At 35.3% G+C, this 15046-nt stretch overlaps 1 protein-coding gene across 1 annotated transcript in view; it reads left to right on the top strand.

Moving 5' to 3' along the window:
* The window catches only part of dysc (whirlin protein dyschronic), a 39392-nt gene extending 24764 nt beyond the window's left edge, over positions 1 to 14628 (top strand). The window contains exons 14-18 of the mRNA XM_013312652.1: positions 11910 to 11915; positions 12316 to 12396; positions 13540 to 13809; positions 14190 to 14330; positions 14476 to 14628. Coding sequence (XP_013168106.1) covers positions 11910 to 11915; positions 12316 to 12396; positions 13540 to 13809; positions 14190 to 14330; positions 14476 to 14556 — 579 coding nt within the window. The 3' untranslated portion in view covers positions 14557 to 14628. The remainder of the gene's footprint in view (positions 1 to 11909; positions 11916 to 12315; positions 12397 to 13539; positions 13810 to 14189; positions 14331 to 14475) is intronic.
* The last annotated feature ends 418 nt before the right edge of the window (positions 14629 to 15046 follow it).

Raw genomic sequence — 15046 nt, forward strand, 5'->3', positions numbered from 1 at the left:
ACCAACTTTCCATTGTTTTATGATAGCGGTACTTCTTTCAAACGTACGAGTACCTGTAAATAATAAAAGTTAATTTAATTTACTGCCTAAAAATTACTTAATTTAAATAATAATAACACTGAATGTAATATGGAGGAAAAGTTTTTCATTTGTTTTATTTACAAGTCGTACTAAAACTCTTCAGTTTAGGCACTATGCCAAAACTGATTGTTATCACTTGAACATAAATTTTTACCCATTTATATGGTCACTATGAAACAATTCTATTAAAACAAAACAATAACATCATTTATTTAAGACATAACTCACAAAGGATTGAGCAACCAAACGAACAATGTAAGGTTAAGAAAATGTTCACAAAGTTGTTAGAAAATTTGAAACGCGCATTTAACGCTGTCGTCGTACAATGCCTATGAGTGCCAATGACAAACCACAGTCGCAGAAAAACACGTTCGATTGTCTCACAATACGACAAACGGTGTCAGCAATTCTCTATCTGTGACATTAATTAATTATCTTTGACATTAACGCAATCGTAGACTGGTCGATTGCACATCAAGATGCCGTATGCCTCATACGGGCGATCGTTACAATATCCGTAATTAATTCTTTCATGTCAAAAATACACCGCTGCTTTAACTTCAAACATATGGCCTCCTGGTGATGGGACATCGAAAAAGATCCAAGGAAACTTTGTATGAAGAAAATTATGTTAGTTCTATTTAACAATAAGTTGTCGTATTTTAATTGGACTCGGAAGTTATTATACAATCCTTATAGAGCCATAAATAAATGCTAAAATAGCATCAAAACTTTCTCCGAGGAAAGTGTAACTAAATGTTATACCATTAGTTCCATTAACACTTTCCAATTTTGCCAATCGGATTATTTCTGATGTTAAAATATTCTCACATCCACACGGTCTTTAATATATGAAAGATTTTATTTTTTCATATGAGAGTAAGGTCATGGAAGATGTTTATTATAATCCCGTATATTCCGAAAACACTATAGATCTTTTTAACACCAACATGTAAATCACATTTGAATTATTATTATTATTTAAATTAAAAGATCATTAAAAATTCTTGGAAACTTGTTTTTGCAAAATACGATTTCAGATTCTCATTCCAATATCGATGGGTTGTGAATGTGAATGAAGAAAACAAGCTTTAGATTTCATTGCATTTAAATATATGTTTTTGTCCATTTAACATGCATAGAATCTAAACTATAACGTATTCAATGTTACCGTATAAGTAAGATATACTAAGGGATCAACCCAAGAGATAAAATTTTGCAAAAAATAAAATTTGGAAAATTTGCGTACAGCTTTGGAAAAAGTTTACACCGCGGTTACATAATGATTTGCTTATATTATGAGAATTGTATAATTTAGAATCGATATAGATTCACAGTCAAAACAAATATGCTAAAAAGTGGTTAATAATCACATTTTTAGAACATGTAAAAGTGAACGGTATAAATAAATCGATCGTATCTTTATTCGGCCGCCAAATAAAAAAAAAATTGTACCAAATCAAATAAAATAACCTTCGTAATCCATTAACAATACATTCATCTAAAGGAAATATAAACAATAAAAAAGTAATAAATAATAATGATGACTAATCAGGTCGATATAATTTTTAAACAACCAATCTACCACTCATTTTCGCAATATTATTTATTTTGTTCTTTCTCAATTCGTTCTTTCAAAATGCCAAATCATCGAATCATACATCTGTTTCTTCATATACATAGTACACGATACGATCTATAAATGTCAACAAATTAGATTTGTTTATCCACAACGCGTTTATTTTCATAACGGTTACGTATTCAGATTGCAGTTTCTAAGATTCCTCTCATAACAAACTGATTGTAATTTATAGATGTTTGTATAATACGTCTACTTAGATATGAGCTTAAGTAATATATTTTGCTTTTCGCTTTAATTAAGGTCTTTAAGCATCCATTTCATTTCCTTTCAATTATTCAAATGGCATTCGATTCGTATTCTTTTGTGTTACAGAGCTAAAGTTAACTTTTATTTAGTAAGAATTAGTAAAACGATGTAATAAAAATAATATAACCGCATTAATGTTTTAATGTAAAGCAACTCGTAGCCCGGACAAATAGAAAGTGCTGAACAAGGGCCATTGTCTCCGCACAAAGACAGCCGTTCTATTCGATGTAAATATACTTGTTTATGTTATGAATGTTAGAACAGGAACTGTTCATTGCATCACACGAATGTGGCTGTTTATGATCTTGTGAGACGGGAAATGTTTACGATATGTTATTGAATGTTATATAAATTGTCGACACAATTAGTGCTTGTCAAACATGAATTCGTTTAGTTACGTTAAGTATTTTTACGTAAAAATTTATTGTACTAATGATAAAAATACAACGGTACATTTCCATGTTATTTTTATGGCGTTAAATATTGATGTGGATAATAAAAAGTTCATTCTAATAAGATATATTATGATAAAATTAAGGTATCATAATATACTTTTTAAATATTGAAATATTGATTATTACGAAAACCTTGTAAGCTACCGGAAGAAAAAAAGGACATGAGTCAACGGCGACTCACAAAACACAAACGAACGAAGGCAGCACCAAAGTTGCACAAATAAACTTGCCTTACTTTTTATATCTTGCCCATGCCATAAAGAGAAAGTGTGGGCTTTGTTGTAACGCAATTTTTGTTTCAATGTTGTTCGGATTGGAATAACAAAAGACATATACCTAGGTTACCTAATTAGAATACAAGTTGAACATTTTATACTAATATTGTAAATGTGAAAGTTTAGATGGACGGATGTTTGTTATTAGGTATCGGCAAACGGGCTTCACGGATATCGGTGAAATTTGGCTCAGACGTAGAACGATTTGTTTTTTATTACCGCGCGGACGACGTCGCGGGCAAAAGCTACTAATTTCATTAACTACAATATACATAGTATCTGATCATTGGTGCATAATAAGTTTACCTTGACATTAAACGATTCAAAGTATATTTAGCGAACCGCGCGTGAGATTATGTTACAATATTTTATATTTAACGGTTTCTTTGTTGTTATATCCAGTGTTGTATTGTTGTTCAATTTCTTTGCTCATAGCCATAATGCTTGCGTCTTTTTGATAAAACATGACGTGAAGCCTGTTGGAAATTGTTACTTACGATTTGCAAAAAAATTCCATTGTTACTTAACCCTTTTATTCTTAAAAATTGAACTCGTAACTCCAACTTTCAATCCAAACCCTGATTAACACGCGACATTTACGTTTAAACAACTTTCTTCTAAAGTTACAAGAACAATATTTATGAATTGAGTCCTAACACATCAAGGTAAGGTAAGTTTTTTGGCGCTATCCATTTAAGAATCTGGTATTAAAAAGTATTAAAGAATAAAATCATAATTAAGTCTATTGGCAAAAATGCTAAAGTGAATGCTTCTCACAAGTGACCATATCATTTGAATCCGACAAACCGTTGATGCGTAAATTCGTAACGCACGATGAGTTTGTTCCTAGTTTCACATTGTTAGTGCGTCACGACGTCGATATGTAGAAAGATTTCATGGGGATCAGGTCATCGAACTATAGGTAAATGATAATAGAAAATGCTCAAATTGTTTTCATTAAAATTGATTGTATACTAGCTGTCGCCCGCGACTCCGTCCGCGCTGGATTATGAAAGGATCCTAAATGGTTTTCCCGGCAACTATTCGATTTTTGTCACCTTTTAAACCATCCCTAGACCTCCATGAACATTTCAAGACCAAGACAAGATAAATCCGTTTAGCCATTCTCGAGTCTTAGCGAGAGTAACGAACAGCAATTGATATATATATATACGATACTCAGCTGTTCGTTTTCATTTTACTATTACTCTCAAAGTTTCATCACTGCACTACAAAATTAAAATAAGAGTTCTTTGGATCAGTCTTTTGGCTTCGAAACCACAAATCCTCGGGGAAATACCCGTGAAACGTAAAAACAACCGTAAAAAACGAAGATGTCTTGCTTGCATATTTCTATGAATAAAGGTACCAAGGCCCAGCTGCTACTTTCAGTTGAATTCCAAATCTTTCATGCTAATATGATGAATCGGAAAAATGTTTATTGGCTAATTTTAAGGCTACCATCTTTGAAATTCATATTATATTAAGATGCATACAATTTAGAAACTTATAATGTCATTGTAATGATTTTAAAGCACCTTATTTAACCATTATCTGTAGCCCGCGATCCAGCGATTTAAGAACAAACTTAATAAAAAGCCTATGTGTTCTTCCAGACTATGTTCTTCAACTACGACAAATTTCAGCGAGATCCATGCAGGCGTTTTGGAGAAACCTTCAAACAAACATCCATCCATCCGTCCCTCTAAACTTTCGCTTTTATGATATTTATAAGATAAATCATCCAATGACCTCTATAAGATTGAAAATACGTTAACAGTTTATTTTGTTCTACAATGTAAAGCACCATATTTACGGAGAATATGTCATTAAGAAAGATTATATACATTAGTATAGCTTTCTAATAACAAGTTTCGATCATAGTCGTTGTAGAATCGATTAAAGAAAGAGAAGTACTTAACATTTACGACAAGAAATACTTCAAATTTCACTTCTGTGTACATGACACCATTAGATCTAATGTAGCACATTACTATACACAAATTGAATCGCCTCACACACGCGACAACTTGACAATATGACTGAATCCAAATAAGTACAGTTTACTTTTACAATTATATCACTTTCTCTGCTTATGGTTTTTGTTAAGGGATCTATATCGAAGTTTAAAGAAATATGTAAATGTTTCTTTGACAATAAAATAAAAAAAATATTTAAATTGGAACTCTCTCAAACTCGATACTCGTTTCAAACGTTATTTTGCAAATAATTTGTCGAAAATACGCAGGAATAAAAAGTTTCGATTGGGCTATTTAAAAATACACCGTGAACAAAAGAGGCAATTGAAAGTTTTTGATTGCAGCACTATTTGAAATTTGGAGGAAAAATTTCTATTTAAAAGTTCAGTGTTGAACAACCAACAAACGTGAAATATTAGCACAAAACATCAAAACTAAATGGCGTAATTTTTGCAACTAACATATCAAACTATTTTGAATGTTCTGAATTTTAATGAAAAAACAAATGTGAAGGTTAATTCATTTGAAACATAAATTTACTATTTCAAATAAGAGGGTAATAATCAACTTGTGATGAACTGAAATGATAGATAATGAACGATTTGACAATAAGCTAAATTAGATCATTTGACCTTTGTCTTCTGACAGTCATAAAAGACCCGACAGTAATTAAACATTACTAACAATAGCAAATATTTAACTATGATGTCAACAGGTCACTGTTAAACAACGAGGTGACGCGCCGCGCAGCGATCACAATATTGCATACCGTTATCCGACGATAAACAAACGTCCCAGTTGTATCTAGCATAATGACATCCCATGGCATACTCTCTCCAGCAATCGTCAACTCTGATAATGTCTGACAATCACAAATCGGTAACGAGTCAAGAGAAATGGTCGATAATATAGAAAACATTACCGTAGTCTATTATTGTGTTGTTTTTATGAGATTGTTAGTAGAAAGAAACTATTTACAAGAAAAGAGTAAGCACCCAGTTCCGTTAGACATTAGGTGAGGCTAATATTATAGATATCGATCAATATAGAAAATAATTTTGATGTTATTTATCTACGCATACTTGCTCGTCGTTAACAATTTAGTTGGTCCATTAGTTTAAAACCAAGACCTCATTTGCAGAGTAACTATTTTACATTACCGATAGATGTAATTATGTATTTAGAATCTGAAGGCTACTACTTTCAAAGTGACTTATTATAATTTCCTAATGTTTAATACATTAAGATAATTAAATAATCAAAAAGTATCCCCACATACGACGGTAAAATGAGTAATCTAAATGGCGTGACCGAAATTTCCTGCGATTATCCACTTCCCTCCGTTCACGTTAAATTTTTATATTATATAATTTTATGTAATCAATTATATTACGCACTATCAATTGTTGAAATATTTTACGTAAACTGATTAATGTGAAAATTACAAAATTAATAATCGCTTTCATTACACAACTACAAAATGTGTTTGCAGAAGTAATCAAATTTTGATCTAATGGCAATATGAAATAGGATGAGGCAAGAAAAGATGTCTACACAGTCGTTAAGGATTAAGTTGTAATATCGCGTTTAAAATTTCTCTCAAGACTTAAAAAATGTGAAGCTTTGTGACCGATTTTAAATAAATTGGGGAGAAGTATAATTTTCATTTGATGGAATTAAAATATAGAGATAACAGTCGATTGTAAAGTTCGGTGACTGGCCGCATGTTTGGCTAGCGGGACCGGCCACGGCGGCGGACGCGACTGGCGGCTGGCATAAGCAACTCTCTCACGCCGTACCGCTAATTGTCAGATAAAAGGTGCTCCTCCACTAGAGTGATGCCGCCAAAACTGTAAGCCGCTCAGACCTCACAAGAAAGTTTACTAATAGTATGCGGTCTCTTGAAAAACATTATAGTGTTTTGACTCTTTTAGAAAGATTGTTAATTGGAACAAGTTCAAAAGTTTGGATTTCTTTATACTCACATCCAACACGTTTGTAAATTCAGCATTATTGAATTGACAACAAAAAATCGTTTTCAATTGGAATTGAATGAAAGCTTGGAATGGAACTGGCTTAAGAATTTTATTTTTCTCTGATAACGCCTTATTGGATGCTAACCTTTGGGCAATAGAAATTAAGCATTCACTTCACCGGTCGGCCACTCAAAGATAGACGTCGAGATTTTCCTTTCCTCATTGTGTACTTCGTTTTTACAGTTAAAATGTTAGCAGTGGATATGAAACATGATATTATTGTATTTCCCCTTGTCGGAATAGTCATTGCTTTTTAGTGTATCGTAACTTGGCAGCTAGCACAGCTTATTGCTGGAGTTTTATTTGGGGTAAATACTAAATGAAGAAGGAATCACTTAATGAGAGAGGTTATATTCAAAGTAATATAATTGTTGTTGTAATAAAAGATGTTGAGAGAATAATGAACTTCGGAAACGGTATCCTCTATCAATTTATCTAATTTATAGAAACAAGAATATTTAATTAATTATTGTGGGAAAATGACTAATATGTACCGTTGCTATCTTCACCGCTTTAGACAATATTATAACAAAAACAAATCAAGTCCATTAAAGTACAACCAGTTTGGATAAATATAAAAGCGTTTATAAAAGCAGCTGTCCGTTTTCGCAAAGTAGAGATCATTAGCTAGAAGTCCGATGTAATCTCTTCTTGTTCGTGCGCCTCGCTGACCCTTAGGGTCAGTATTAATCTCCTCGATAAACCGCTTTCACGGATCTCTTGAGGTATAGCTACAATGGAGTTCTTTGACATCGATTCTATTTACTATGAACAACTTCAATTCATTGCATTAGTATAAAGTAAGTTGTTCAATTTCAAAAAACTAAATGTTTCTGTATAAATTTATTTATTCCAATACTGTCAAATATTACTAAATCTTAACTCTTTTCAATTTGTTATCTAGAAGCCGCAACTTATCATTTGCAATAAATTGCTGATAACTATCACTATCTACCTACAATTGTGTAAAATTGTGAACAAACAAACAAAATGTGAGGAAACAAATCGCCCAATACTTATGTATTTGTACATTATTGTAGTTAGCTTAAATGATTGCTTCTCTTATAACATCTAACAATGTTGATTAATGGATTGTACAAGAGAAGAAAATAAAAATATTTATATTAAGTACCATTTACATTTTGTACGTATAATATCAGTAAAATATTGAATTAAGATTTACCTAAATCATACCACCGCTAGATTGACTATTAATTGTTGTTCTAAATCTAACGAGACACATGTGTGTAATAAGTAAAACATACTGTTAACATAAAAACAAAAATGGAGACCTTAGAGGCAATGTTTGGACATAAATTGATGTCATCTTGTAGATTATATTAAATTATGTGCTTAGATTTAGTTATTTAATACTGTACTCACCACTCAATCTCTCTTGTATGTAAAAGTCACACTTAATCTTGTTTGTAAACAAATGTATGAATGATTTGTAAAGATAAAACGCAACAAACACGTGCGCACTCTAAGACTCCTGGAGTCAAACTGAACGGAGAGAGGCGAGACAGAGCACAGCATGAGCACTGAGGCGAGTCGAGTAGTGTAGCTTGCGCCTGCGCACTCATACTGGTCCTTTGCAAATCGAGTTCATCATGATAGTAAATATACTAAATCAAGGTTTTTTCAAGATCCATGGACTCATTTTAACTGCAGTATATTTATCTCATTGCATATAGGTAATATAGTCTTTGAAACAACAACGTTTGTTGTATTCAATATCAATCTGTTCTGCAAGTTGTTTATACTGACTAATAAGAGTATTGACGGGTTCATAAGTGGGATAAAAATTATATTAAAAAGCCTTTTTTGAATTATTTGTATAACCTACAAGTAAAATAGACTCTGGAGAAAGTTGCCGCACGAGTCTGAATACGGTTTTTGGCCTTTTCAGATTAATGTATGTATTTATAAAGGCACGAGTGTACCGACTGCGAAAGCAAGTGTTATATAAACAATTTGCGAACCCAGACAGATGTCAGATTTGCAACTGGCCTAGTATCAATGCCTACGAGTAGCGTGGTGTCCATTTAAATGATTAAAACTATAGCTTCAGACCATTTTAATTCCTATTACCTTAGAGTACAGGTCGTTATTGCTCAATTTCAAATGTTCTCGATTCGGTAAAGACAAGTCGACATAAACGTACGAAACGTATCTACGGTTCAATCGAAAATAACGAGTCACGAGAACGAAATTTAATTTCTTATCCAAAGAGAGAGAATGGATATGGATGTTGAACATTGTATACGGTATTAATAACCCGAATCCGTTAGTTCCCACGGCCCGGTGGACATCTATCGCGGACTCGATAAACCGGAATCGAACATCATATACCAAAAAACACATTGGTTTTATCAAACTGAGACAACGACCTACGTCTGGTCTGGGCCAGTTTTAAACTTTTCGTATTATATTAAAACAGTTGTTACGTATTAAAATCCCATAAGTATCATATTATTAAGCAAAATACCAGAAAGGACAGAGAGTGAAGCTTTTTCTACTATCTCAACTTTGCCTGTAGTACTACCTTGAAATTTGAAATTAAAAACAAAGTTTTAGATAAAATATTTAGGAATAATAAGAACGGTCAGTGAACTAAAGTTCTAAGAATATAGTTTTACCCGAACTGTCTCATCTTTCCATCTTTATTTCAAGCTTTAATTTTAAGTTATATTTTACGAAATAAAAATGTCAAACGATAAAAGGTGTTGAAGTATTAGATAACATGAGCTACTTTACAAAACCGCGTCGCCGAAACGGACATTGTTCACTTTACGTAATCGTTGCATGAATCCACTTAAAAAAGGATCATTGTCCGAAAGTGAGAAGTATTGTGTGTCACGCCAGGTAGCGACGCGCCGCGCAGTGCTTTAAGTATTTTGAAGCGTGTCACCATAGATTCCCACCGACAAAAATTCGGTACAAAAACATTATTGTCTTTGTTTCTTTCAGAGAGTATGAGAGGGAAGAAAATATATTGTTGTTTGCATGGAAACCCAAAATAATTATATACAACGACCACAATAGAGAAACAATAGTAGACAGATTTCATAGAGTTGTGTATGCTTGTTATAAGTAATGTAAACTTTGTTGTGATTTATGACCTCGGATACAGAATACTGGTATTGCTACTCGTATGAATTATTATTATTGTTTCTCTTACAAACATCGGAGATACTGTGTAGGTAAGCGGAAGAGTTTGAAAGTTAAAAGCGCCTAAAATAAACACTGAGTTAGTGAGGTGAAATTTTTCTCCCTACAATCGGAACGTTCTAATCCTCAAATGAAATTTATACGTGTAAGTAGATTTAAAAAGACAAAAGTCTTTCTCAATTGAATATCCGAGATGAACATTTCAATTAAATTGTATGTTTATGACAACCTTTGAAAGTTGGTCTAAAATTCAGTATTTAACGAAGTTAGAGCTAGTCACGATTTCTTGCATTGCGGAAAGTAGGTGATTAATTAGTCTTTTTACAGATATCAGTGAGGCGTGCACAAGCCGAGCCGCTCCGGCTGCGCGGTCTCGGTAAAAGTGAAACCGATATCGCGCCCCGATCTAGCCATTTATCAGGCGGCCATTTCTTTCCTATCTGAAACTTTCGCGGCTAAACAACTACACGGATAACAAGATTATACCTATACGTACGATTTGAAAGTCTTTACGAAACTAGACACGCGCTATGTCACGCTATCCTTTACAGTCCCGTGCTGGGATAAATTGATAATTTTTTTTTAATTTAAACCATTTTTTAACGGTTGTATTTTAATCAAAATAACTGGAGCAATATTTTTTTCAATTATAACAAGAGAAAGTTCGTAAGAGTTTAAAAAATCTAGGTTTGTTGTAGTTGATGCTGATATTTCCTAATATAAACATTTCCTTACTTGTTGATTAAGGTGACAATTTTTTAAGCCTACCGGATTCCATAAACTTATGCCTTATTCTTAAAAACATGTCATATTAACCTCAGCTGTAACCGCTAAGTTAATAATTGCGGAGTCTTAATATAACCCAGATTCTTTCCCAAACTTCACGTACCGAAAAGTTTCAATTAGGGACTTTTGCGAAGCTGTTAATGTTACGGTGGTTCGTCATGTGTTACGAGCGTAATTCATTAGTACTTTGAACAAAGATGCCGACAATATTCGCTCACTGACGCTCATGTTAATTGTATGTTGCAATCATAACGGAACGATGAATCATATGTTAATGAAGACATTATGTTACTACTGATGTAAATTTTAATATTCATTTTTTATTGTTGCTGTAAGGCAGGTCATGCTTAGGTTCAAGATCAATATGTTTTTTTTTACCTCACTGGCCTTAAGCTGTGTGCTATAAGACGTTACAATGGAACGGTATTGTGACTTTCTGCTACCTTACAGTGGTCCCTATTCTTTCTGTAGTCCTAATAAGTTGAGTTTACTTATATTTATCTTACTTTACTTGATAGTATAAATTCTGTCTTTATACCGATAGTGCAATTTTTGCAACGACTACTTATCGTCTAGCTATCTTTGTCCCACACCATTTGACCACATAGAGTGGAACGTACGTCTATACTTAGTTATAATGAAAAAGCAAAAGCTTGTTTCGTTTCCCAGTGTTGTGATTGTTAGCTTGAGTGTTTGTAGTCGGTACATCAAGGGCGGGAGCGCGCGATAGGCCGGATTATCTTCTTATTTATAGCGCACTAACAAGACGCAGCGTTCGGACGTTCTCGATCCTGTCGAGAGATTAGTGCCACAATTGAAAGGAATAATGTCTCAGCACCTTGCCATGAGTTTCCACTGACAAAACACCTGCAATGTAACACATTGTAATTTTTTTCGCAAATAGAATAACATTTACAAAATAAATCTTGTTCTTAGGTAGCGATAACATTTTCGTCGTGTGGTTTAAGAACACGAACTGTAAATTATAATTCTATTCTATTAAATCAAACACCATTAAGATCTGAAAACAATGTATTTTACGGAGGAAAGTGTGTTTTCAGGCTTTACCTTTCCATTATTATAAGGCAGTCAGGCACCTTTCTAGCCGACAGAAAGACTTTTGCCGGTCTTTCATCAACTATTCCTTCAATTGATATAATGCACTTCTGATAGTTATCACTGGTACATAAATAATATTTTTTATCTATTTTGTTACATGCTTGCTTTCATCTACATAGGATCAGGTATGTACAAAAAGAAAAACATTTTAAATTTATTGTGTGAGCCAGAGCGTGATCATGTGAATTCATAACTTTAGTAATAATGACGTATTTTAGTTTAAGTATATCGTAAGTATCAAATAGAATGTTTGTCAAAAAGCTTTGTAAGAACGCGAACTAGGAGATTTAGAAAGCTAGCTATAGATTGCCACTTCCCATACAAATAAATAATTTAGTTCAACAAGATAATGAAAAAGTTTTGGTACAGTTTTGAATCCCTTTTGGATATAAAATAATTTAGAAGTAAGTCGTTTGGCTTGCATTGGCGATAAAGCATCTTGGTGTTAGGAGATAGTGAGTGGTGTAGAGGCGCAGAGGCGCAGTGTCGCAGTTGTTGTGGTGCTGAGTGAGAGTGATGTTTCAGTGCGGCTATCTCGAGGGCCTGCGCTCATCACTCGGTGGCTGGACGCAGAAAGTAAAGTCGTGGTACTGGGGACGACCTCTAGTAAGTGACCCGGCCTCACGCCGACGGATCGACCGAACTGTCCTAGCACATTGAAAATTATTACTTTTGCACGATGTTTCTTTTAACAAAAAACATATTTTTTTACAATTTATTTCGATTGGATATATTACGCTTCGAACGAAACGATTGCTTGGTGTTTATAGTCTACATTTTACTTATTGTATGTTTTGTCACATCAGTTACGGGCGCACTTTGATTTCGTTTTGTTTTGAACAGCTTAATTATTTTCAAAATTTCTCCTTTCATTTTATTAAGAGGTAGATAGCACACGTCCAAATTTAGTCGTAACGGTTTACTTCATTAGCGTGTAGAAGTAAAATGTCTGAATTGGATCGAGCTAACATCTTGCATGACGGATTTAGTAAATATATTTTCTTTAGATGTAATAATCATGAAATTCATCGCGATTCGTTTCGTCCAATATCCCAGGCAATTCATAGGACTTTCAAAATTTAGTGCATGTTGACGTACTGGCATTTTATTGAATTAAAAAATTATGTTTACTTTATTTTTCGTATTTTGTGTACATGTGTAAAATACTAGCGTTACGTTTAATTTTGTAAATTTTTAATTTGCGTCATATTTTTTTGTTTATTTTATAACCTGTCCAGTTTGTTCAAAAGGTTGGGTTACCGACTCTCCATAACATGTTGTACACTTGTATCGAATACCTTTGTACCACGCCACCGAGTGATCGATACGCATGATTCCAGCCTCCAGCCTCCAGCGCACATCTCACTTACAGCTCGTCGACACACTCGACTACAGATCACTTACATGATGTAACCGAAGGCGCAAGGCCGCCGCCGGCGCCGGCCGTGCCCCAGCTCCCCCGCCCTCTCCGCCGCCCAGCTACACCCTCCGCAATTGTTCTTAGAGCACTCGATTGTAACGAGTAGAGGCTGAATCAAATCTCGCTGTAATTAGATATGTAGCCAAACAATATAGTATGGATGTGGTACTGTTAGTTGTTAGGCCGTAGCAATCGAACAAATCCCACTCCGGGGGTACGGCCGACGCTCGGGGAAGCCACATTTTAAGTTCGTCTTACATTATAAAACTTATTGCTCCCTGTGTGGGGGTGGCGTGATCACGTATTGACGTGTTTTGTAACTGTTGCAGGAGTTGGCCCATAAGTTGTCGAGAAGCTTCGACATGAAGGAAGACGGTGGCGCGGGGTCGGAGGAGCGCGCGGGCATGCGCCGGCACCAGTCGATGCAGCGCCTGGCGCACGGTGAGACGCAACTCGAAGAGAGCCGCGCGGCGCGCGTGGTGCCTGACCATCACGGCAACCTGCACATCACCGTTAAGAAGACTAAACCGATACTCGGGATCGCGATAGAGGGCGGCGCCAATACAAAACATCCCCTGCCGAGAATAATCAATATACATGTGGGTTTGAAATAAGTAAAACTTTTCAAAAACGTACGCATAGAGACGTTCATGTTTCGACGGCGAAATTATTCGACTCTAGCTTTTAGACTTTCTTAGTCTCACCTCTCCCACCGTTGGCGGACTTAGGATACTTAGCTAGTTGCATATTTCTTTTGCGGTTAATCTAGATCCAACGATTATTCACAGTTTTTCTCCTCACATCAGCCGGCAAATCATTCAAGTCTTATTTGATTAATTTCGATAATAGCATTTCGGTGATTAGCTTCGTAGTTAATGATAGTTTAAGTGCGTATTCTGTTGTATTCGAATGCGAAGTCGTGTCATGGTAAAATAACGCTTATATATTATTTTCTTCCATCAATGTAAGAATGTTGCAGGAACACGGTGCGGCGTACGAGGCTGGGGGCCTGGAGGTGGGCCAGCTGATCCTGGCGGTGGACGGGCGCCGGGTGGAAGGCATGCAACATCAGGACGTGGCCCGGCTTATAGCGGAATCCTTCGCCCAGAGAGAGAAACCGGTATATCCCATTTCCATACCTTATCTCACTTAAACAGAATGTTTAAAGAATGAATAGGATAAAGATAATTAATATAGTATTGTTTTGTTGAATATTACAACATCTTAAAATGGTATTTGTAAACTTTGGTATTAATTGTTTACAGGAGATCGAGTTCTTGGTCGTCGAAGCAAAGAAATCAAACCTGGAACCAAAGCCGACAGCTCTAATTTTTCTGGAGGCCTAACATCTACTGTCCCTCCCCGCCAGCGACCCTCCGGCCGCGCTGGGCAGCGCGATGCCGGGGGTCGACCTCACCGAGCACACCACGGAATAGCCAACTCCAACCTGCGCTGTCACATGCTCTTCTAAGCCCGCGCTGCGCCCTCGCGTATGTGTCGCCGTCGCGTCGTACACTTGATACGGCCCGACTGGCGGCGGCCTCGTGAGCGGACGAAGCGAGGTGCGCTCTACGCGGTAGACGAGTCACGACCGATATCGTTACCAACTTTTCTAACCTGACGTTGCAACGGACTGATATGAGAGACTGGATGGCGATCTAGAGCAGGTATAAAGATGGCTACAAAAAGAATGGCACAAGGGAGGCAAATAAATTTAATATAACTCGACGATTTGTCTTATAACACTTAAATATAATAATGTAAAATACACTGCCCGATTGAATATAATACGTCAAGAAATTATCGTCCCTATGAAGTTAATTATTACATCGGGAG

This window comes from Papilio xuthus, unplaced genomic scaffold, assembly GCF_000836235.2.
Source record: "Papilio xuthus unplaced genomic scaffold, Pxut_1.1 DF827597.1, whole genome shotgun sequence".
In the NCBI taxonomy this organism is placed as follows: Eukaryota; Metazoa; Arthropoda; class Insecta; order Lepidoptera; family Papilionidae; genus Papilio; species Papilio xuthus.